This window comes from Mirounga leonina, unplaced genomic scaffold (assembly GCF_011800145.1).
Source record: "Mirounga leonina isolate KUSES-001 unplaced genomic scaffold, KU_Mleo_1.0 Mir_169, whole genome shotgun sequence".
Classification (NCBI taxonomy): Eukaryota; Metazoa; Chordata; class Mammalia; order Carnivora; family Phocidae; genus Mirounga; species Mirounga leonina.
The window spans coordinates 11,654,780-11,681,280 of NW_023270431.1; the positions used below are offsets into that span (position 1 = coordinate 11,654,780).

The window sequence follows — 26,501 nt, forward strand, 5'->3', positions numbered from 1 at the left end:
TGAATTTTAGCTCTAGCTGAAAATTTACCAAAGAGTCTAAGAACAGACGTGATAGACATTGTCTATCAACAAGTAAATGCACAACCTCTTAGTTTAGATGAACAAGGCAAAAATATTATTCATTTGACTTCATATGCATGTGGATGTTTTAAATTTAATGTGGATAGCTTAAAGACATTTTATACGGCATTGTTCATGGTGGAATTTCTTGTCATGGGAAAGAAGCAATTAATGACAGAAAGGCAATTATTTCAGCAGTTTAAAGAGGAAGATTTAACGAAACATTTATATATGGTAGTACAGTCACAATACAAAACAACATAAAGATGTATTTCAATATAAGATATTGAAAAGTTTCATTTAAAACATTTTAGGGTATATTTTATTTAATGCCCATTCTTTATTACTTTCAGTTGCAAAAATATTATCCTCATGAACATTTTTATCAGTTTTATGCAACCAGAGAGATTACTACTTTTTTTTTATACTGAGAAAAGCTCTGGAATTAGAAAAACTAGTTTTCTTTAAGGCTTCATTGTTAGTCTTTATTTTCCCAAAGAATTATGAGTCTTCTGTCCTAATAGGTCATCTTATTCAAGTCAGATGTAACATCATGTACTATAGTTATGTTGGATAACATTGGCAATTGTTCTCAGCATTCAGAAGACCATGAACATGCTGGGAAAGCAGCAAAGTTGAGTCGTTTATATAAAGATAATAGCCAGTAGGTCCATCAGGCTTGGGGTGATAAATCTTCATAATATTCAAAAATGATTTAAGAAGTTTTCATTGTTTTTCTGTGTGTATGGCTAAATTATTACCAATCAGTTGGATCTAGAAAATACACACACATAGACACACATAACACACAACTCTCTCTCTCTCTCTCCATATATATGTATTCACACACACACACACACACACACGCACCCATAATGATGAACATAAGTCCTTCACTATAGCAATTTCATCATGTAATTATAATAAACCTATATCAAAAATAAGGTGTAAATGAGGTCAAATTCAGAAATAAATAGAATCTTTAATAGACATGTACTTAAAAAGGCATCTGTGTAAAGGACTAAAGAACTGAAGTATCAAATAACAAGTTAAGACTTAAACCTTTAAATGCTCATTTACTAGAATTATTTGTTAAACTTTACAATTATTTCAAATATTAAAAAGGAGAGCATTTGTAGTTCAGCGAAACAATTAAAATTATCCTATTTTAAAAGCTTTTTGCTCTATAATAGTATAATGGCATTACTATTGATATAATTTGTCCTATTAATGCAGGAATTAATAATATGCTGGTACCTGGCTCAGGTCTTACATACATAGTTCAAGGTATTTGCATAGCATTTAGCAGGTTGTGATGACTATGCTGTAGCTATGTAAGCCTGAAAAGTAAAATCCATTCAGAATGCCTTAAGATAATCATTTTCATTCAGAATTGTATAAACTGAGTTTTCTGTTGATGCAGGTTTCTCTTCTTTAGCTCTTAGATATTTTTGATTCTTTCAAATTATACTCTATAAAATAGATTTGATGCTACACTAGGTGCATTTGTGTATTACAAGATTACTAGAGGTTGATCTTCCATTATTTCAGTTACATACAATCTGATACAATAAACTTACTCACTGACATGCAAAACGAATTATGCTCTCACTTAATGAGAAAACCATGCTCCAACACACAGTTGCTATTCAAGTAAATTCATTCACGCCTACATGTTATTAGGTACTAAATTACCTTTAAAATAATTCAGTAATTTAAAAAGTAGAAGGTTTGTATTAGAGGATTTTTAGAGCAAAAGAAAAAATGTAATTCTAGCACAGACAACCATTTCTAGCATGAATTCGCTGATCTAGAAAATTACTTTAATGCACATATCAATATACAAGCCAGTTGCTTATATTTCAGCAATTTAAAAAAATCTATGAATACATTTTCTGTGTGTAATGAAAACATACAAGCAATTTTCATAGTAAAATCATAAATTTGCCTTTATTACTGTTATTCCAGGAAAATGAAGTTTTAATTGGTAAGTTTTTATTTAATTAGTTAAAATTAATAACAAGTATAAAATGGGGAAGCATCATTCATTCTAGGTTTAGTGTAGTCTTTCTGTATTGAGAAAATTAAATGTATCAATAGAAAAATGCATCTTTAGCTTGTTTATGATAAAAGAGACCTGATAGCACTTAAGATTTGAGAAAAAGGACATTCGTCTTGAAAAATATGAAAGAGAGAGATTATTATTTTATTAAATACCACTACTTGGATGTCTCAAATTCATGTACATTACTGAATTTAAATCATCATTTTCATTTTTAATATCATTTTAAAACTCCATGCCTGTTATAATGTTTGGTATACAGTGGACACTGGTTAAATTGTTTTTGGATGGATAGTTGAATAGAAAATCATTTAATATGAGATCTAGTTTGAAATTCCCATCTTACCATTCCCTAGCTATTTACTTTAAAACTTACAACTTACTGTTATTTATGCTGTTGATGACAATAATATACATCCTGAAGTTATTTCTGCTCTTTACTTAGAAGGGACTGTATTTTTGTGCATGGGGGAAGTGTAATATTTCAACATAAGTTGTAAAGCATTTTTAACAAAATTTTTTTATTTCTAATATCTTACATAAGTAAATGCGCAAGAATAATTGTTTTTACTTCCCAATTATGTTGATTATATCTATTTACTCGAAGATTCCCATGTTGAAAGGAAAATATGAACCCTGTATAACCTTTGTTATTTGCTAAGTATTTGAAAAATGGGATATATCTTTTGTATGCCAGAAAGTTCTGCTAAATAATATGACTTGATTTGATATGGTCTTTGAATCACAATTTAATTCATTCCTGTTTATTTGTTCCTCTAGTATAAATCAGGTTATACATTATTTATTCATGTTTCCTTTTAAACCATCTCAAATTCATTGCTTATTATATTTCCAAAGTGTACATAAATATGCATATATTTCTTTCGCTAACTTTCATCTGCTTATGCAAATTTTTCATTTTGTATTTCAGCATTATCATTTTCATAACTAAATTCCTTATGACATTCTTCTCATGACATTCTAATGTATCTAGTTCCATGGAGATTATTTGCTGTATTTTAAACTCATGTTTTCAAGGTTGGTTCTTCTCCTCTCACCTTTTCCCATATTTCTTTGCTGTTCTTTTTACTGTCTTACCTTTTATTCCAATATTCCTGATTTAAAATAAAATTTCATTTATAGAGTTTTCCCACAATTTACATCATTCAGTACAAATGTATAAAATGAGTGCTCAGTAAGAACCTTACCTTAAATTGGCAAACTTACAGCCAAACCAATTTATAGAATACCTTTTCAAGTGTCTCAATTTAGAGCAGCAGTAGAAGGTAGTCAGGACCACACAGAAATGATGAACAATCTTCAGGAAGCAAACTTTAAAATCAAAGTAGATGAACTCACTATTGTTACATCCCATCTCATATGCATTTGGCAAGGTATACATAGGTACAGATTCTATCCTCTTCAACACCTCAGCCAGCAAACAGTAGGAAAATCCTTATTGATTTCTGTATGAAGGTCAAGGGGAGGTGATCTAGGATATCCATTTGGACAGGACCTAATTTGGCTAGCCTAACACTAGCAAGAGAAAAACTTTTGGAATGTTTAGGAGAAAGAAGAAGATTAAAATGGGATTGTTAGTGTGTTTTTATTATTTGGTGGTTTAAAATGCACTTATTGAAAAGCAGTATTTAGAAAGGGTGTCATTTCTATTTCCTGTTGAAGGAATATTTCAGCATCAATATTGTATGTATGCACTGTTCTAAATAAAAAATAATTGTTTTATTATTACTATAACTCATATGTTTTTTATATATATGATGTCACTCACATCCTATTGTTTTTCTAACTTGTCACTCTACTCTCTTAGCCTCAGGTTCCTTTTCTCCTAAAGTTGTTTTGGTTCACTTTTACTTGTCCATTTAACTATATCTCCCCATCTGAACAGAAACCTTTGCATGCCATTCTAATGACACTCTTTTCATACACTTTATTTGCATTGTGTAACACACAAATAAATCCCTCTTGCCAAATGCACATGAGAGTTCATGATTTCCTTCAGCACAAGAGGACTTATGACTTGATTAGGTTTAATCACTGTTAAATCTAAGATGGAATTTTGCTCTAAGCCATTGTCCACTTATAAGATTATGAGTAGAATACTTAGGGAAATTCTAGGTATTTCATGACCACAGGTCTGTATGGGTCATATTTTTGGTCAAAGGAGAATGTGCGTTCTTTTGTATAACTTGATGGTTTTTTGTTTTGTTTTGTTTTGTTTTGTTTTTTGCAGTCAATGTTTCCTTTTAAACATAAAATTTATTTTTGGATGACTTAATATTTGTAAAGCAACTCTGAGAAACAATCATACCATGCCTAAATTCTCCCATGTTCAACCTGGACATCTTTTTATTATTTTCTATATGCTACACATCTGTAGATAGTGTGTTCTTACCATAAGAGTAAAGAAAATTGGACAGATGTACATTTGTGAGGATTATTAGTCAATGATTAGTCAATTCCTTATGTTTTCTATTAGATTTCCTTAATTATTTATTTTAAGAACAGAAGTAAATAGTACAACAGGTAGGTTAACAATGATTATTCTGGTGAAAGTGTGAGAGACTAAGAAATACCTAGTGGGCCGGTAGCATTTTTACCAGCATACCACAAAGAAAAAAAGAAGTATTTCTTGGGCTTCCACAGCACTTAAAAATGAATAACATTTAAAAGAAAGATCAAGACTATTTAAGAGAAATCTGCAATGTGAGGTGAGGTGTACTCTTATTTACCTTTATAATATATTTTATTTTCATTTAAGTTTTGTTAATATTGCCAAAAAAAAAAAGAGTGGACATCAGGCCAATTATTCAAAAAAGACTGTGCTGATTCACACATAATAATAACTACTGACTAAAAATAAGCACCTGTTTTGAAGTACCTTTCCTGAAGTGGGAAAAAAACTGGTACTGGTTAGTCTTACTCTTCTCAGTCTGTCTGGTGGATCAAAGTGAACATACGTGAAATACTTTTCCATGGAACAGACAGAAGTCGTCTGAGTCAGAATGAAGATTATACAGCATAATTGCTACTAAGTTGTATAAAGAAGTAAACAGCAAAACAACAACATCTCCCTCAAATTCTGTATTCTCTCTTCAATCTCTTTTGTTTAATCACATTGTCAAGTTTCTTCAAAAGTGTTCATTACACTTAATATCTTCATTTGATCACCTCTCATTTTCTAAACATTGTGTTCTGCTTTCTCCTTTCATTTTTTCAATTAATCTTTTCATGGCAAAGCCCCTAAGGCTTATTGGTGGTCACTCCCCATGGACATGACTCTGATCTTTTATAAACGTGGTTTTCCCTCAATATTTGAAGTATGAAAATCTTTCATTCTTAATTTTTTCCCTGCCTTTAGATGTACCACTCTCTCTTCAATAATCAACTACTTTAGTCTCCTCATCCAATAGCTGCTGTTTTGTTCATGTTATCCTACTTCTGTTCGCTTGGGTAGTCACTTTCTACATTGACTCTGGGCTTGACCCTGTGACTAGTTTTGGCCAATGGAACAATAACAAACTTGAAAGAAGAGACTTAGAAAATGCTTGCCCATTGGGCTGTACTCTTGGGAGCTAGGAGCCATGATATCAAGCCCAGTTACCACCTGTCATCCCAGATGACAGCCAGCCTATCGCCAGAAGCAGAGCCCCCTAAAACAGATGACTGGTAATTGACCATGGATGTATTAGGGAGCCAAGATTATAAGAACTGCCCAATGAAGCCCACTACAAATTGGCATTTCACAGAACTGTGTATTACAAAAATGGTAGTTGATGTATGGCACTGTTTGGGGGTGGTTTGCTAAAATGAAAAAAAAAGTTAACAAATACACTACTTTTCCTTTTGTGCCTAGATCTTAATTAGTGACACTACCATTTATTCTATCATCTATCTGGAAACCCAAAGTCATTCTCAATTGTCTTCTTTCCAACCTGTGTTTCATCAGTTGGTCTTTAATTCTTGCTGTTATTTTTTTTTATCTTGCTGTTATTTTTAAACCTCAAATTATTTTAATACTGAAATAATTGAATGTTTTATAAACTTAATATATATTTTTGATAACTTTTGACATATGCTAGAATGATTAAGGCAATAACTAGAAGTGGAATGATTTGTTCATGTTGGAATATGGATTTAAGTGCCTCTTTCCACCCTTAGGTTCTATCCATTATCTCATAACACACAATATTTCGATTATCTTATATGGTGTAGGTATGAGCCTATTGTTGATTCTTTTATGTTATTTCATTAATTCTGAGCCTTTTGAAAGACTTTTAAAGTCCTCCTTCTCAAAAATAATATAGAGAATGAAAAGATAGTCTATTTGGTGAAGCTTTTTTCATTATAAAAACCAAGAATTGTGTCTGTAGTTGTTTCACTAAGATGTAAAATCTCCATCATCTTGATTCCTTGTTTAACCAAAGACTGTTTGCACAGCTTGCAAATCATACATTTGCAGGCAATTAAATCTCTATAGTGCCTCTCTCTCATGGCTATGTTTGCCAGCTTTCTGGACCAGAATTTCTATTCTCATTTACAAAGCTAAGTAATACCCACAAAATCCTTGAAGGAATTTAAAATTACATTTCTGACAATTAGAGTCCAAGGGTGAAAACTATTAAATGTTTGGCACTGGATAGTTATATGAGCAAGTGTCTTTTCTTATTACACCTATCATAAGTGCTCTGCACAGGAAGCATTTAAAAATATTGCCAATATTTCTTAGCTACTTACACCTTGCTACTTCACTTAGAAAGACATGCCCTTTCTAAAGTAATCATGGGGGCGCCTGGGTGGCTCAGTCGTTAAGCGTCTGCCTTCGGCTCAGGTCATGATCCCAGAGTCCTGGGATCGAGCCCCGCATCGGGCTCCCTGCTCCGCGGGAAGCCTGCTTCTCTCTCTCTCCCACTCCCCCTGCTTGTGTTCCCTCTCTCGCTGTGTCTCTCTCTGTCAAATAAATAAATAAAATATTTAAAAAATAATAAAGTAATCATGGAAACAAATGAAAATAAGTCTTCTATCAAGCACCCACTCAACATGGCTTTGTGAGTGGATTGAGTATATCATGGGACGTTGTCAATGTTGACCTTATTGAAACAACTCCTATCAAGTATTATAGTATGTAGTATGCTTCTACACTTTATTTCTTTTCATTTGCATTTAATGTGCCTTACTCATAGTAGGTGTACAATAAATAATGTTAGAATAAGTAAAAATTAACAAACAGTAAATTATTTCTCTACTCAGATTTCTTTCCTAACTTTTTTTACCCCTGTGTCAGCAAGAAATATATCCTGTTATACTATAATTAATGGGGGAAATACATAGTTTTGGAGTCTAAGAAACATATGCCACCTCTTAAAAACTTCCCCTTTAAATTAATGTTTGGTTAGAGGAGAAAACTTATATGGAGGCGAGAGAGAATTCTAAAATACAGAATTTGAATATAGGTGATAAAAAACTAAATCTTACAAGACTGATGGACACTTCACTGGGTCAGTGTGAGTGAAGGTGGGCAGATGCAGAGACAGATAAGGGACAGCTACATGAATTTAATCAGACTGCGTTCTTGAGAGTATATATTTAAAATTCAGCTAAATAAGAATGTGATACAATAAAGAATGCTGAGATTAATCCTTTAATTGTTTTTGTCTTGGAAATTTTTATCAAAACTGAGCCTGCTTTTGCACTTTTTTAACATGACGTCAACAAAATGTAAATTAAGTTTAGTAATCTACAAGTTGACACTTAGGTAGTTTTCCCATTCATATAAGAAGAATATTATTAGAAATAAATAACTGTCCTACTTTTTATATTCAGATTATTTTTTTTTCTGGTTTATATCTTAAAACAACTAGCATATTCAAAGTTAGATCGATGTGTTTGGATAAATGCTGTTATGTTATAAACAGAAGTATTTATAGGGATTTGGTTAAATGAAGTAGCAAATGCACAAAAATAAGCCATTAAAAATGGCTTAATACTCAATTCAAACCACTGATGACCACTATTTATGGATAAGAGTGTACCCTATTTTCTCACCAACACTTCTGCTTTCTATTTGGCATTTATCCAAATTTCTGCTGTGTTAACATTTGCTCCTGGGAGGAGATGAAGGAAAAAAGGTCCATAAGGTTTCCATTGGCCCAGATAGTAGAAACATCTGCTGGATTCATGGGCAGCTTGCTGGCCCAAGTCATCAGGGAGAGTTGATGCTTATCAACCCTGCCATATGAATCGATATTTCCTGTGCCCTGGGGCTACACAAGCTTAATCAAGAAAAAATAAGGAAGCACATTACATGTCAAAATTCCCTCATTAAATAAGCATTATATATTTTTAAAGTAACTATCATGGCATTATAAATTATGAGTTTAGTAGTAATGAAATTCAAATTGTAACAAATAGCAGATTTTATTGAATTTTATCATACATTAGACAATTTTGAGTAATGATGGATTCCATGCATTTAGAACTTTGCTTACAGAGATTTGACCCTTAAATGTGAAGAGCCAGTTATTGTTCTTGGAGAGAAAAAGTTTGTCAAAAAATTATGTACCACATTTTTTTTATAGTCATCTTTGTAGGTACCTTTAAATTAGCTGGTCAGTTATTTAAATGGTGAGATTTGGGAGTATAGTCGTGAACATACATTTAATGAATTATTACTAAATATAATTATTGATTTTTAACACACACATTTGCTATTTCAAAAATAGTTGTATTCGGGAGTGTATACCTATTGCCATCTTGCTGTCAATACCTCAAACACTTGCAATTTTTGTTTTGTTTTGTTTTATTTTTACAATTATTCTCTGTGTCTGTGGCTTATCATATTCAGTGCCCTAAATTTGAAAAATCTGTACCTTCCAAGGATTTATTAAAATTTTTGCAAAACACAGCATTCAATGGATATCTAAATTTAAGCAATGAGATGTATCAGCTGTTACTAATAATATGCATCATGTAATATACATCTTATTTATATATTATATAGAGAGAAAAATACATATCTTATATTTATCTTTCTATCTATATTTATCTATCTATCTATCTAACACAGCATACATCTTTGGTTTCAGATCTGTCAAAGCATATAAGAGTAGGAATTTGAAATTAAAATCCATTATTGCACAAATTATATGTAGAATTCATGAAATATGGCAGTCTGTTTAGTTTCAATCTGATCTGGAAAGGAAACAGGACAAACAGGAACAGTTTTGAGCATGGATAATGCAACTACTCTATTTTTACTGGAAGAGCATTTACTTCAGCAGACAGACTATGCCGAAATGATACTTTTTATTATTCTGACATTCTGGTTGCAGGGCCCACTTTACTAGAACAGCCGCACAATTCTTGGTTTCATGTATATAATAATACCCATGACACAACAGGCTTTATCCAACATCAAGTGTATCCAAAGGTCACAAGACAAGTGATACAACAAGGATATCAAGAACTAGCAGAAGCTTTGTGACTCCCTGAAATGCTTCTGAGTGTGCACAGTTACTCCTTATCCAAGACTAGACTGAGTCGATTTAGGTACTATACCTCAGAGAAGCCTCCAGCTCTGGAGTCTATTCAGCTTTCTTTTCCTTTTCTTTTCTTTTTTTTTTTTTTAAGATTTTATTTATCTATTTATTTGAGAGAGAGTGAGAGAGAGCACAAGCAGGAGGAGCCGCAGAGGGAGAGGGAGAAGCAGGCTCCCTGCTGAGCCGGGAGCCCAACTCTGGGCTATATCCCAGGACCCCACCAGGATCATGATCTGAACAGAAGCCCTACGCTTAACCCACTAAGCCACTCAGGCACCCCTGGAGTCTATTCAGTTTTGATGCCTTAGTAGTCACGCAACCTTCACAAGATTATGTCACCAGTTCCCATTCTCTGGTACAACGTCATTTAGTCAGTCCTCATTTATTATTCAGTAAATACTCCCAACAGTGAAATGTAGGTGCTTAATCTAGTACACAACCACCTCCCCAGTTCTCATTTATTTTGGATCCAGTATACACCCATGAACTCCTTGAATTGCAAAGATGATTCAACCAAGAGTCAACTTTTTAGGATTTCCCGAAACTGAAGGAAAGCCCAAGAACCAGCTGTTAACCCTTTATTTCCAGTATTGTAGTGAAGGGATCACTGGTGTTGCTATCGATAATTTTTTTTTTCAGTTATCATTTTGCAACCATCTCTCCAGAAAATGCATTCTTAAAATTTAAGGAATCAGTTGAGATATTTTCAATTCCAACTCACTTTATTTTATTGAAGTTTGATTTTAATAATTTCCATTTGAAACATTCCAATTCATTATAATTTTCTATTAACAGATAAAAAAATATAGTAACCCCAAAAAGGGATATGAAAAGATGGCATTAATTCTTTTTCTGCCTCATCAGAAGTAGAATTCTTTGAGCTGACTTATCTGCACAAATCTATACAAAGTATTAAGTTTCATTTTAATATTCTCCCACAGCAGTTTCCACTTACTCTCATAGGGCAGTGTCCCCCTAGATCTAATGTGGCACTACAAAGGACTTGAACATCAAAGCACGTAAACAAGGACAAGATGGGTGAAATCAACATTAATGAAATCTTTGTGCATTCAGAAATGATCAAACAGTGAAAAACACATGCTATTAACCACTGTGTTATTACATTTTTTTTCAAAAGAGAGCTTGTTCCTTAGAGAATAGTCCAAGTTGATTTATGTTACCACATATTGATCAACACTTACATAATTCAGGTGGTATCATTGTGAACGCGTTTCATGTGTTCAAAAATATGTGCCCACTATGTCCACGGCAATATCATGTGCCTGTTAGAGAATGAAAAGTAACATGTGTTTCTGCCTCTGCTATCAAGAATTTTCCACATGTCTCAGGTTCACATACTAATAGTTTCCTGGGGCATAAAAATACTGTTATTAGAACAGCACAGAACAGAACAGCAAATACTCATTTCTATTATATTAATCAAAGGAAGAATTGTTTTATAAAGTTTATAAAAGACACTCTTATACAGGAGAAAAATTCAAGTATTTTATTACCTCACTTTGCAGTTCTTTGGGAACTCATTATTTATTTTAAAGCATGGTGTTGTTATCCATTCAGGGAAATACATCTTTGAAAAAGAACACTGTTTTAAAAATAGTGTGTACATCCATAGATAGTTTACCAGCAGTACTTTCCTTTCTCCCAGATAACCACTGCAGCTTTTAAAACAAGCAATAAAACAGAAATTCTCCATTATTAATAACAAGGCACTTCCCAAAGCAATGACATTTCAGAGTGGAAGTGAGGAATAAATTGTCTCTCAAAGAGTTGGGGGGAGATATGGAAATATAGGTAACGATTCTGTTTTGGTACAAAGTCAAGTCAGTGAAACATGGGTCTCCATTTACTAGATTATTTACAGTATAAAATAAAAAAAAAAATACCAAGATTAGTTACCTTTACAAATTATCCCATGATTTAATGAATTCTTTGATATTTTCTCAATAAGTTTCTTGATTATAAACACTATTTTTATGGTGATTCATTTCAAAGACTAAAAATCCTTGATTCAGGAATAATGATTAATCACCAGAAAAACTGTCTTCCCTGAATGTATATTCAGTCACTCCCCTCAATGGCTTACCATTGCATGTTAGAATAAATGTGAGCTCCTTATGAAGACATAAAAAGCCCTGCATGACCTGGCCTTGACGTTTTTTCCTACCTTGTATTGGGCCATTAGTCTGTTGTTTTTCAGGCACCAGACTCAGTAGTTTTTGTTTTTTGTTTTGTTTTGTTTTGTTTTTAGTTCCTTCAATATTCAACCTCTTTCCTGCCTCTGGCTTAGGATCTTTTACATCGGGTAACTTACTTTTCGAATACTGGCCACCCCTCTCCAACATTTTGTCCTCTGGCAATTTTTAAATGGCTGGGTCTTTCTCCCCATTTAGGTTTCAGCTGAAATTTCACCACCTTCTTAGCCAGGCTTTCCTGTATAAATTTCTGTTTTCTTGTTTTACTGCTTATCTCTAGGCTGTAAGTTCTAAAGATAAAACTGTACATCATTTCTAGCCTGTTCATAGTTTTATCTCTAGCACCTACCATTTTATGCACATTCTTGGCACAAAGAATATATTTGTTGAATAAATTAATGTCATGAAGTATATCTTATAGGCAAAATCCACTACAAAGGTGAAGATAATTTTCAGAGCGCCTGAACATTGTATACATTCATGTGTATAGTTCATACGCCTAATATGAACTGATTGCACATTATTGGACAACATGTTTGATATCATATTTTTCTTAGATATATCTTAAGTGTATCTATGACATCTCAAAATTTCTTATTGCATCCTTTAATCCAAAGAGTTATAATTCAAATAGACATCTCTGTTGCTTTTTTACATGAATATATCTATTCAATGTTCTAATGCAATTATTTAAATTTTCTGCAGAGAATAAAATATGAAAAGAACATTAATCTATAGGCAACTTGGCTAATAGTCAATACAATTTTATGCTTGCTGAGTATGCAAATATGTGGCACAATCCAAAAGAAAGATGTTATCAAAATATGTCTCCTACAACTAAGTGAAATCACTAATTAGCAACAATATATTAGGCAACAATTAATTTGATTTGGTATATATATATTTTTTCATCTGGAATGAGGGAATACCAGCATAAAAACCAGACTGAAGTCCTAATTGTCTTCTCAATATATTCCTTTCCTTACTATGTTTACCTTATTTTGCTAGCTGTATTTTGTATTTTTTAAGGAATTGTGTATTTGAAGTTGGGATTTAATAATGCTTGCTTTATTTTCTTGCATTATTTTCATTTAATTTGCTCCTAGAAATGTTATTAGGAATTTTAATTTTCCTTGAGGTTATTAAATATTCTAAAATGTATTATAATTCAACTTTATTTTTTCCTTTCTTTAAGTATCTGGACATCCTAAGACCTACAGGGTGACATGGAAAATATGAGTTATCATTTTCCCCCTTCTTATGTGTCATCCTGTGCAGGGGCCATGCTAATCTTCTCTGTATCTTTCCAGTTTTAGTATATGCACTGCTGAAGTGAGCACTTTTCCCCCTTTTTAGTCTCAGGTTGAAGTTTTCCCCAGGAACTTCAATTTTAAACAGTTATGTCCCACCCAGTGCATTTTTTTGTTTGTTTGTTTCCAGAAGATTGATTATTGTACATTCAGCACTATATTCCTCACCCTGTCTTCAGAAGAGTCCTACCATCTGTGTGTTCCTTTCCAGAATATTTCCTCCAGGTTGACATCTCAATTTAGAATTTAGTTACGTGATTGAGCTTCACTGTGAACTAGACTGTGATTGTGGTCATAAATTTCTTTTCTCTGGAAGGCTGCCTCTCAAATGTTCATCAGTTAGCAAGTAAAGCTAGTCAGTTCTATCTAAGTCTTGCTCATTCACCCTGAAAGCAATATTCTAGAAAGATAAAATGAATTTATACACACATGATAATTACATGTTAGCCTTTTTTGAACTTATAAAAATAATTTAAAAACTCTCTTATTCTTTTATAATGCTTTGTGAGACATGTAGTTTCCTTTTCATTTTAAAATTATTTCCTTTGCTTTTTATTTTTCCACATTACAATACTTGAAGATCTATATGAATAGGAAGAGAAACAGCTTTATGAATGTGAATGTGAACAATTCATCAAGTTCATTTTTTCTTGAAAAACTATACATGTTCATTCAATAAATTATTTTTGAATTTTTGAGAAGATTCAAAACATTTTAGGGAATAAATTAAATATAGATAAATTAATGAAAACAAATATATTTTAATGTTTTTATTTCAAAAATCTATTTCAGTTACAAAGCTAGATATATTTATATTTAATCTAATCTGAGTCTATGATATTTTAATAACTTTTTGTTTATCATGCATTTTGACAGAATAATAGGCAAAAAAACAAGCAAAGAATGAAAACAACTGGTTTTGTACAAATATATGTTTTTAAAATATTGGGCATTCTTCTAAAAATTGGATAATGTTTTAAAACATACTGGAGCAATACAAGGCAAGAACACTAGGCAAAAACATAAAACAGCATTTCCTAGGATTTTATATTCTCTGAAACTCAGAATTTTATAAATTAAGGAAAATATAAACTTTGTGATATGGCTGAGTAATATAAAATTAATGGATGAAATTGGAGAAATCTACTTTGGGTAGGAAGATAAACTGCTGAGATATCTATAATACAGAAGGCTGAGGTATACAATCTCACAAAAACATGTTTGAAATGTAGGGGATGGGGCACCTGGGTGGCTCAGATGGTTAAGCGTTGCCTTTGGCTTGGGTCATGATCCCGTGGTCCTGGGATCGAGCCCCGCATCGGGCTCCCTGCTCTGCGGGAAGCCTGCTTCTCCCTCTCCCACTCCCCCTGCTTGTGTTCTCTCTCTGGCTGTCTCTCTCTGTGTCAAATAAATAAAATCTTAAAAAAAAAAAAAAAAAAGAAAGAAATGTAGAGGAAGGCGCTGATGTTATATTTCACCTACATTACAAATTTCTTCAGGGCCAGCCCTGATCCTGATAATCAAGAATTGACTCTAATTATAAATTCTATCATAGACACAGCAAATGGTAACTAGTTTTGATATGATGTTGTGCAGTTAACTGGGTCACCTACTCGCAGTCACTGTGCAGGTTAATTGGAAACAAACCAATGGTAATCCCATTGGTTTCCTGGTCTGCTATGAGTGTCCAGAAAAAACTATTATCACATTCTGGAAAAGGGGAAGAGAGGTGAAATTTCTACAGGAGAATTATGATTCTCTGGGTCAGGAGCTGTGGGAGCCACTGTAAATCTGAAAGAGCCTTTTGTCATGGATCAGAAGCCAACAAAGGCCCTGGGCCAAGCTTTGAGTACACAGAGATTCTGCTCCAGGGGTCAGGAGCAGGATGGGTCACTCACAGTGGCCACAGTGAACACCAGGATCTGGTCTCCGGGATTGTAACTGCTGAAGCTGCCAGTTTGGCATTGTCATGCTCTGATATCAGGAGGAGAAAGCCCTTCCAACCTTGCTGGCCTTGCAAGACCCACTGCCCGCCAGCTTTGTTTCTTCCCTTCCTTGGTCTGGCAGTTGCAATGGAACACAGGTCTCCAAAGTGCTTCCTGTCTCTATGGAAACTGGCAAGCAGCACCAGACTGATGGCCATGCTCCACAGTGGCTGGGCAGAGGGGTGGCACAGAAGGTGGAGACCAGGTGTTCTACGCTATAAGACAAGCTGAATCCGGAAGGGATAGAGTCAAAGGAAAATAAATTATATGCGGTCACCTAGGAAAACAGAGTACTGAAAGTTGTTCAGACAAACCTAAAAGCTAGAATGAAATCAAGGGAAAATTGCTAGAGAATTCTAAATATTTGAAAGAACAGAGGGACATTTCAAAAGTGGAAACGTTTTGCACTTAGTTATCAGTCTTAATTTTTCCTCCAGTTCCTTTTCTCACATGATAGAGCATTTATTGTACTTCTCTCGAGAATTTTAAGCTTGCATTAATAGCATTTGTGCTTTTCAATCCACTAGGCTTTAGGATGCAATACGTGTTTCAGTACACACAACTACTGAGCCACAACTTTCGCATTAGAAGGTTATTTGTTTAGAACGCCTTCAGTAATTTAGTGGAAGTAATAGCATGCTGTGTGTGCATTTAGGTATATTTTTAGACTCTAAGCAACAAGAATGATCTTGAACTTTCTAAGATTCAGGTTCTTTGTATAAATCCCAAACCTGTTGAACAGATGGGAGCGGGGAGGGAAACACAAAGCTGAGAAGAGTTGGAAGGGGGGAGACCTAAAGAATAGTAAGCTACCTTTGTATTTCATTTAGAAATGAATTGCCTATTTCTTTTTTTTAAAGATTTTATTTACTCATTCAACAGAGAGACACAGAAAGAGAGGGAACACAAGCGGGGAAGTGGGAGAGGGAGAAGCAGGCTTCCCACAGAGCAGGGAGCCCGATGCAGGGCTCGATCCCAGGACCCTGGGATCACGTCCTGAGCCGAAGGCAGACGCCTAACCGACTGAGCCACTCAGGCACCCCATGAATTGCCTATTTCTGTCCATTTCTTCTATTTAAGAACCTGTAACAATACTGTGTATCTACTGATACATTTGGCACCTGTGCTTTTCATAACCAAAATATGAGAACCTTAATGAGACCAGTATTTTGCATTTAAGGTGGGGTTCTTGAGAGGCCACAAAAATATTTAAAAACAAGTCAAAGCATTATATATGCCACTTGCTTCAGATGCCAGCGACTCTGTCGAATTAAACAATTTTGTAGACTTAGTTGACAGTTTTCACAAAGTATAAATATATTCCCAAAGGAAGAACCAAAATATGGGGCATGTTTATCTCATGAGAAATTTATGATTTCTTATTGAAAAGCGAGATCTTAAATTCTCTTCACATCTTGTTTTTATTTGTTCCCCCTCACTGTTGTTAAGTCCAGTTCGTCCCCTGAGAAAGTTGTGCTCATTTTCAGAAAGAAAAATAATGAGGGTCCTTGGTTCCTGTTAAACAGCCCACAAAAGTTGATCATGTACCCTGACCAACCACTGACTGTAACTCAGTCCCTCTCAGATGTGCAAAGACTCAGCCTCCGCCTGTCTGTCTAGATATATCTCAGGTGATTATTGCCCTAAGTAAGCACTCATGCACCGTGTGCACTGATCCACTGTTGCGGCCCACATTTAATCTTTAGTGCAGGAAGAGAGATGGAGAAAACCATCGCCTTCACTCATCATACATTCAGGAGATAGCAAGGCTTGAATAATGACGTTTCTGGAAGCAGAGCCATGTTTTGGGATCAGTGTTCAAACACACGTTTTTGCCCTGTCTGCTCTCTTTCAACAATACTGCTGGCTTCGAAGATCTCTCTTTGCCGCTTTGCTTATTGCATCTCTGCGGTAATTGCACATCACAGCCTGTCAGCAAGGTCGAGGTGGCCATGATCTTAGAATTTGCTTCTTTATGTGCTGTGTGACAGTGTGTTGGGTGCTTGGTGGTCAGTCAGTGAAAGCGTGCTTGAAATGTGGGAAGCAAGGACAGCTCTTAACTAACTGAGGTCAACAGGGGTCAAGACTCAGTTGACCTGATTTTGAATTTGGTAATTCCTGATCCAGACAAGAAAAGGTTTGAGCCATTTTTCCCTAAGTATATGAGAAATAGAAACATTGATGGAATAATGGCAGCTTCTCTGTCTGCTATTTAAAGACAGGGTCAGGAAAGCCATCTTTGCAGACTACTGAATAATTGTTCTTCATTCAAATGTCTTTCACAGCAATAAATCAGCAAATTGTTTCCATATAACTACTGAAACTAGCCTAAATGGTTTTCAATCCCTGACGCTAGTTAGAAATAAACTTGGTAGTCTAAGAAAACTATCAGTTCAACGGTGTAGAGGAAAAAGAGATCAATTTGAAGGACTTTTATTGGAAAAATGATGAGTGGGGGGAAAAGGACTCTTGGAAAATGATTTGAGGAAAAAGGGGAAAGGGGACTGAAGAGACTCAAAATATGAAGAGAAGAACTTCAAAAATAGAGCTGTATTGCATTGGAAAGAGTTCATTGGTTTTCAGAAAAAAAAAAAACAAAAACAAAATATTTATGCTAAATATGTAGGTAAGAGCCCCAACAAGAGACATCAAAGGTGGCTTTTCCAGTGGTGTGCTATGTAAATGATTAACAACTGCCTCTGTGGAGAAAAAAACAAAACAAAACAAAACACTGACTTGAGCTGTTTGCCAGTCTCCATAGTGAAAAGACTCTCACTGAGGTCCATTTGAAGCTAGCAGAGTATGTCTTTGAGCATAAAGTGAGAAGAGTTACGTTCGGTTGGCTCTCATGAGCTGGGATGAGCCAGCTCTAGCACATCACAGCTTTTACTTGAATTTCAAATGTTCCTTCACTTATTAAAAATAGATGTAAAAATTTAAATGCATCTTTGAAATGTTTAACTCCAAACTCCATGCTTATTTTATAGCAGTTACTCAGTCAGAATTAAGTTCACTTTCTTTTCCAAGCAGTTTTTTGGTTAAGCATGTGAGGTCTGAAGACCGAGTAGGAGGGTTCAGAACCTGGATGCTGTACTTTGTAGCTGTGTGACTGTGGGCACATTATTTAAGCTCTCTTTGCATCTGTTCCCACATCTTCAAGGTAGAGATGATGACAAGGTTGGCATGAAAAGTAAATCACTGATAGAAGAAATGCACTTAGAATAGTGCCTAGAATATTGTGAATGCTCAGATAAGTTTAACTGTAGTTTTCATATATTTACCATTGGCTTAGTGATTGTAGAAGATGCGATAACAGAGGAAGGGCACTATGAAAATGGCTGTTGGGGCACCTGGGTGGCTCAGTCAGTTGAGCAGCCGACTCTTGGTTTCCGCTCAGGTCATGATCTCAGGGTTGTGCGATTGAGCCCCACATCAGGCTCCATGTGCAGGGAGTCTGCTGGAGAGTCTCTCCCTCACCCTCTCCCTCTGCCCCTCCTGCCATTCTCTCTCTCTCAAAATAAATAAATAAATATTTAAAATGGATGTTGATGAAAGGGAAATTGGACCAGGAAAGGAAAGGAAAATATTTTCCATCTCAGCATCCTGTCCACCTAAGAGGGCTTAGGTAGGGCTTATTATACTCAATATTCAAGAAAAGTTATTGTCTTATATGTTTTTCCCCTTTTGGAGCATAAATTTGGCAGTCTTTCTTTTTATGTCCCATTTTGGGTGCTGACAATGGTATTGGATGTGTCTGTTCTAGATTACATCTGTTATATCTTATGTACACTCCTTCATGATTTTCAATTAGAACTTCAAAAAAATGTCTTAAGACAATATACTAATAAGGATTTTATGATTTAGATTTTCTGTATTTTTTTTTTCTTGGTAAAGAATTAGTCTCTCCCCCTGCCTCTCTATTTTGACCATGAACAAATGCAGCAGACTTAGTCATTCTCCTGTCACAGGTTCCCCTACAAGGCCAGCCACTGCTCTAAGAAGATGCTTTCATTTTGGACAATGAGCCCCCACTGGAAGCTCCAACTCTCAATACAGAATGTTAAGCAATGTAACTGATTCAAAGATAAGTAAGATGATGTCATCACCTGCCCTTTAATTATCTTAGAAGCAACTCAAGGAGACTGATATTTTTGCAAATAACAAAAGGGAATAAACACAAGGAGGGGAGGAGAAAATGATGGACATAGGCTGCCTGCAAAAATAGCTAACCTCTACGAGTCCAAATTGGAAGTTTTGTTTCCTTTACATTTGATCATACACTTGTTTGATTAAGAATAACTCCTCTGAAATCTAGGATGGTGCTTAGCTTAGCCAAAGAAAGGATCCTTTTAGAATAAGGCCTCAAATGATATGAACAATGCATTTCAGAAATCCTTATAGATGGGGTGGGGGGAATAAAGAAAGAGTTATGTACCACACCTAGACTGCCTTCTCCCCTGCCTTCACACCCTCTCACAAAGTTTCCCAACTCTGCAGTCTCCTTAGCAAGTTTCTCTTCCTCTGTGCATCTTTCAAATGTTGATTCATATCAGGCAAAGCATGTAGTAAGTCCCCAAAATATTTGTTTAATGAATGCACTAAAAATGAATCCTTAATTTGATAACATATTAATTTTGCTAATTGGGAAAATTAGTAACTTCTTTGGAAAGACTCTCTGAAATTGAATTAAATGACAACCTTGAGCCACAAAGAGTTAAAAGAGAAAAGGATCATTTAACCTGATGCTCTCTCCAGGTTATAACCAGAAGTAAAAGACAATTCAAAGCTTGAGAAGAAGTTTGACTGTCTACAAAACTGGCTTTTGAATTGATTTTGGAAACCACATATCCTAAGGGTATTTAAGATTAGTAGATTCTCCACATGAGATTGCTCTCTACTGGGAAAAACTAAATTATTTGACTGTGGGGATTTTAGGCTGCAAGTCCCAGGGAACTGAAGTCATAATACTTTAAAGTCAGAATCCACATGGGGAGAAGATGGAGGGAAGTTGTCCTAGTCTCCTACCTGAGAGGACAAAGAATAGGTGTGCAAGTGTATATAGAGTAACTGGCATGCAGAAGACCCTAACAAATATTACTTTCTTTCTTCTCTGGGCCAGTAAGGAAAGATTGAAATAATTGTCAAAAGTGAGTTCTGAATAGGATAGGATATTCGATGGCAGTTGATATTGACGTCCTCTCTTATTTGATTTTAATGCTACAACTGAAATTTATGAAGACGTAGTTCAGCTAGGTATGCAATTGAAAATCTCATTGTTAAAATGTTTACTCATTTATTTATTTTTATTGTTGTCTAAATCACACTTAAGCAAATAGTGATAAAGTTATTATGACCCAGCAGCCTTTTTGGAAAACTAAGAGTAAAATACTGAACTTTCAGAACAAACCCCAAATGGTTCATTGACTCTATTCCACCATGGAAAATCACTTAACCTCCTAGTGTCAGTTTATCCATCTGTGAAATGAGAAGGCTAATATTTTCTCATGGGGATGTTTTGAAAATTATTTTGCAAATGTAGTGGATGAAATTGTTGCAAGCATCACTGCTCTTTTTCCACTTCTTTAAGGAAGCAGACAATATTATTTATGTACCAGTTGATAGTCAAATGGTCACCCAGAATGAACTGTGTATTCTTATTAGCACTTGTGTGCTTTTTATTACTTAAAGAATCCCTCCTCCCTCACATTGTTGAGTTCATGTGTTACATCAATACTTGGGAATCTGAGCAAAATATCTTAAAATCATTCTGAGCTTCGTATTTATGAACTGGTAATCTGATATCTCTGGTAATTATTCCTTCTTTCTGTTTTAGCTCACTTTTTCTCTTATGTGGTTTTTCGCCTCACCTCACTTCACAAGATTGATAGTTTTCCACGTTTCCCTGCTAGAGGTCACCTCTGAGCTGAAGGCAAAACACATCCCACTCCGGCTCCTGTTGACTTTTAAGTCAACTATCAAAGAATTTATTCCAGACATCTCCTAACCTCAATTTAAAAACTCCACCCTAAAGATTACAGGGAGATATCCTGGGGAGTTGCCATAGTGACTCTAAGAGGTTGGCATTGAGAAGACAAAGCTACTGATAGCAGATTTTATACTTGATAGGCTTAATTATATAACATGGTCATGAACCTCTGAGTTTGTGTCATTTAGGTCTGGAAAGAAATTTTCCCCTTCAGGCTCTTCTGTCTCTTATGGTGCCAATCAACAGGCTTCTTGGTAATAAGATCCTTTATGCCAATAGCTCCAGCCTAACCTCAAGTGGTGCTTGTGGTAATGATAGAATCATTACAAAACTAAAGAAGAAAAGGGAAATATATTTCATGGGTGTGATTAAGTCATCATAATGTTCTTGCATACGTAAATTATCCTTGACTTAATGAACTACCTTGCTCACATAATAGTATTTTAACCTGGCTCTGGAAAGTCATTTTTTACCCATGTTGATAATTGTTACCAGACTTGGCAGAGCTCCTCTCCAGATCATCTTGCTGAAGTGAAATTTATGTATTATGTTTCCATGTGCATGAATTTTGTTTTAACTACTAGAAGTGTTCTTACTAAGTAAAGTTATTATATGAATTATTTTAATAAATTAGTATGATACTTAGGAAGATAGAATACTTGATTATACTCTAATGATATCCAATTTGACAAGCGTCATTTAAAATATGTTTTTTTTCTTGATTATAAAAGATTATAAAAGATTATATTCATTGGAGAAAATCAGGAAACTAGAGAAAGGAACAAAGGAGAATATTCTCTCTATCTCCTAGGTTAATCTCTTTAACATTTTGATGGATATTCTACAAGATGAACACTTTTTGAAAAATACTTAACATTGTTTTCTCTAACACATTTCGTGTTTCTAAAAACAGCTACGTCTACAAGAAGCTCTGGTAAAATGGGATTCTTTTTTTGTTTTATTTCTTTTATCAGAAATTGAATCTAAAGTTCTAGTATCCATATTTCATAGACCTTATTCAGGATTATAAAAGCTACCAGGGAAGTATTTTATGTGGTTTCCTCTGCTGCTTTAGAGAGTTCAATTCAGCCAAAATTATTCCAGTGACTTATTTTCAAAGATGACTAGATCCACCCTATATAATTAATGCAAGGCCAAAGGAAATTAATGATAATCATGTTACTATTTGTATATAAATCTTCATGTGTGCCTAGGAGGCAAAGAAGGTTTTCTGGAACACATAAGGGAGTATGAAGGAGTCTTAATGGTATGCAAAACTGTTGTCCCCTGATGAAGGGGTTTCAATTATTTTTTCTGTCTTTTGGTAGTATATAGTTTTGTTGTTGTTTCGTTGGTTTAATTTTTTTTTTTTTTTTTTTTTTTTTTTAGTGAGAAGTTAAGTCCAATGTAGCTCTTGGGAAGTTAATCATTTTATAACTTTCATTTAATCAACGTTTTCTTTAATCCCCTTTTAGGCAGCCAAGGGCAGTTTCCACTAACACAGAATGTAACGGTTGTTGAAGGTGGAACTGCAATTTTGACCTGCAGGGTTGATCAAAATGATAACACCTCCCTCCAGTGGTCAAATCCAGCTCAACAGACTCTGTACTTTGATGACAAGAAAGGTGAATACATTTTCTTTTAAATGTTTTAATCATATTCTGAAATATCCTAATTATAATGAATTTATTTTTCTGAGATGATTCAAATTATTCGTTTTGATTACCAAACTGCTGCTGCTTGTATTTAAACATGTTAAATATTAAATACTTTAGTTTGCAAGTCATAAACACTAAAGATAACCTATGTCAACTTTTTAATAAAATAAACAGCTTCAATTCTGTTTCAAAAATCACTTTATGCTTTCTCTTAACCATAATCTTCTCTCTAGATATCATATTCCTCATCCTTGTAATTGCCCTGTGTGTAGATTAACTATTTTTTCCTCACTCCAGGTAATATATTTTTTTTTATTAACCTTAGCTTAATGTATTTAGAAGATGCTGTATGATTTTGGAAAGTTTTATGATTTTATTCTTATGAACGGGCTTGAAAATAAGAATTGTAGAAATAATTCCCATAGAAAGTTTAAGTAACTCCATGGTTTCAAAATAAATAACTGAAATTAAAAAGGTGTGTTTACTTCAAGTTGAGTTAGACTTCATTAATTAACTGGGCTCCTAATTGGATGACAGATTCTGTTGATTAAAGTTTTTTTTAGAGAAGTGATGAAATTCATAATATATAATTCAAGCAAACAACTAAAAGTATACACTGAATTTCCGAGTCTTCATCTGTTATTATAAGCATTGCGAGGAAAAGTGAGTTCATGAACTATAATAAAAACATGGAGTTGTTGCTATAGAGAAATTTAAATTATATAGAATGTAAATATCTATTTATATATGAGCTATTCAGCATGGTCTTAATATCTGGATTTCTTATGAATCTGTGTAGCTAACAGTAAGATAATTTGAAATCAGTTCCATTTTAATGGTTAAAGTGTAGTTGAATTAGTCCAATAAATGTGCACATTTGCCCTAAAATAGGAATTCACTGTATTTTTTTTAACTTGATGTAGTTTTCCCTCTTTGATGTACTCTAGATTTAAAATGAATTTTTTTATTTATTTAAAATTTTAATATATAATGGAAGACTGATTAAAAATTTATTGACTCAACAAATAATTTTTGAGGTTTCCTTCATAAAAGGTGTTAGAGTTGGTGAACAAACAGATAAAATCCCTGCCCTTCGAGGACATACAGTCTAGTAGCGGACAGATGATAAAAAATATGAACATGAACAAAATATATTTTAGAGTACATTGGTAGGGGACAAGTGTTCTCTATCTCAATAGATACATAGATGCATAGATAGTTGATAAATACCTACAGAAAGAGAGGGAGAGAGAGAGAGAGGGAGGGAGGGAAGGAGAGAGAGATTTTAAGAAACTAGCTCAAGTGATTGTGGAAGCTAGCAAGTCTGAAATACGCAAAGCAGGCCAGCCTTCTAGAGATCCAGGGAAAAGTCAGAATTGCAGCTCAAGTCTGAAGGCAGTCTGGAGACAAAATCCCTTCTTCCAGGGACCTCAAATGTTTTCTCTTAATGCTTCAGCTGATTGAACAAGGCCACAGCAGGGTAATCTGCTTTACTGAAAGTATAATGACTTAAATTAATCTCATCTAAATATATCTTCACAGCAGCATCCAGACTGGCATTTGACCAAATATTGGGGTACTGTGGCCTAATTAATTGGTTGACATAAAAAGTTAAGTATCACAGAGGGTCAGGCTATCATTTCTGTAGAATTGTATTACTTAGAAAGAGCTTGTATTTATTGTTTTATTTTGCCATTTGAAAGATAAATGCAACAGGTATCACTAATGGCCACATTGTTATAGAAGCATATGGAAAGATGGGGTTAAAGGTCCCACAAGTATGTGAGATTTAAAGTTAGTATGGTGATTTAAACATTGTGACTCAAATATTGGCCAGACTTAAAGCCAATGTGGTGACTCCATATTTATGTTTTGATTAGAGTGTTTGTTGTGTCATCATTCATGTTTAACAGGGACTTTTAGTCATAGAGATTTGTTTTTTTTGGAGGGGGGTACTTTAAGAATATTTTAAAGAGTCTGAAAATGAATTTTGAAACGTTCATCTGCTAAACACTCACTATAGCAATATTAATGTAATTTTAGTCCCTATTAGTATTATTGATTATGTAATGCTTCTGATTAAGGACATTTTTATCCCATATAGAAATTTTTAAACATATTTTGTGAGACTATAAAATATCTCTTTGGAGTTTGAAAAAAATATTAGAAATATCTAATGTGATATTTTAAAGCTTTTTTAAAAGAAAGGATATTCAAGAATAAAAATTTGATTTTATGAATTAATTACATTAAATTTTTATAAATATAACCCACATAAAATAGCTTGTATTTCAGGTATATTCAATAGGAATGAAAGTTATATTAGTAAAAATGAAGCTTGAAGACTACCTTTGGTTTCACTGGTTCCTAGTAAAAAATATATCTAAGTTTTATCATGCTAATATCATGTAAGCTTTATATTTTGACTTTAAATATACTAGTGCTTTTGGGGTAGTGAAGGCACATCTATTAAAAAAATGTGCTAGTGTTTACTTTTCTTTGCTCCTTTATGGTGTTTGGAGGGGTTTGTTGTTGTTTTTTAAATCAAGTGATCTCTGTTGCTTTCTAAAGTATGAAGTCCCATTGGGGTACCTGGGTGACTCAGTCCTTTGAGTTTCCTACTCTTGGTTTCAGCACAGGTCATGATCACAGACTCGACAGGTAGTCTGCTTGAGGTTTTTCTCTCTCTCTTCATCTGTCTGCCCCCATTGCCCTCTCACTCTCGCTCTCTAAAATAAATAAATCAGTCTTATGTTTTTTAAAGAACGAAGTCCCATTAGTTTAAAAAAAAATACATGAGTCACACACAGAGATTTAACAACCTCTTTTTGCTTTTAGCATTAACTTATTACAAGTATTTGTAAATAAATATTTAAATGTATATGCCCAAATACAAGGTGACATCAATTTTAAGGAAATTTCTCACTTTCCCAATAATGCAAAGCAAGAGAAAATGTTTTGAGGACACAGTCATTTAGAGATGCTCATGGACAATTAAATGTATAGTTTATACTATTTAATTTATTGATTTGAGTATACATGCGTATTTAAACTAATACAAAAACATAAATATGTGTGTATTTAAACTGATACAAAAACAAACTAATACAAAAAAAAAAGAAAACATTTTTCACTTAGAGATACTGTTTTTCCATCCCGGCATTTAATAAAATAATCTTGCTTAGCAGCACTTTTTCAAAGTGTAGGATATACTATCAATGAGAAATTTATCCCGAGTAACAACTATGAATTTTTATGACAGCAGAACAATTTTTTGTTGTTCATTCATCCTGCAGGAATCTAATAATGATCTCCACTATGTAACAACTGATTGTACTGCTTTTTAAGCAGATCTTTGAGAGTCATGTTTATAGTGACATCTACAATTGTGAGGTCAAATCCTCAGGCACAAAAACGAAATCTATACAAAATGTCTTTGCCTCCTCTTTCAGTGATTCCATAAGTTATCCTTTATAGAACATCTAAAACCAGAATTGATTCAGGGTGTTTCAGGCTAATGTGTCTTAGGATCCTGTCGAAAAAAACCAGCAACTTGTAATATAAGATTTGCAAAGACTTGGAAATGAGGCAGCCCTTCTTTTCTGAGGGATAATCATGGTGGGAAAAATCCATCATGTCATATTTGGGATATTTAGCAACATATTCCTTCA

The 26,501-nt window shown here is 34.1% G+C and overlaps 1 protein-coding gene and 1 non-coding gene across 3 annotated transcripts in view; one reads left to right on the forward strand and one right to left on the reverse strand.

Annotated features, from left to right (window-relative positions):
* The window catches only part of CADM2 (cell adhesion molecule 2), a 1,084,478-nt gene that overhangs the window by 807,543 nt on the left and 250,434 nt on the right, over nucleotides 1-26,501 (forward strand). For both annotated transcript variants that reach the window (XM_035015153.1, XM_035015154.1), the window contains exon 2: nucleotides 22,648-22,797. In XM_035015153.1, the coding sequence (XP_034871044.1) occupies nucleotides 22,648-22,797 (150 nt within the window). The remainder of the gene's footprint in view (nucleotides 1-22,647; nucleotides 22,798-26,501) is intronic.
* On the reverse strand, nucleotides 13,123-13,231 carry LOC118017453. The gene has a single exon (XR_004681156.1). It is a non-coding gene; the product is annotated as a U6 spliceosomal RNA (small nuclear RNA).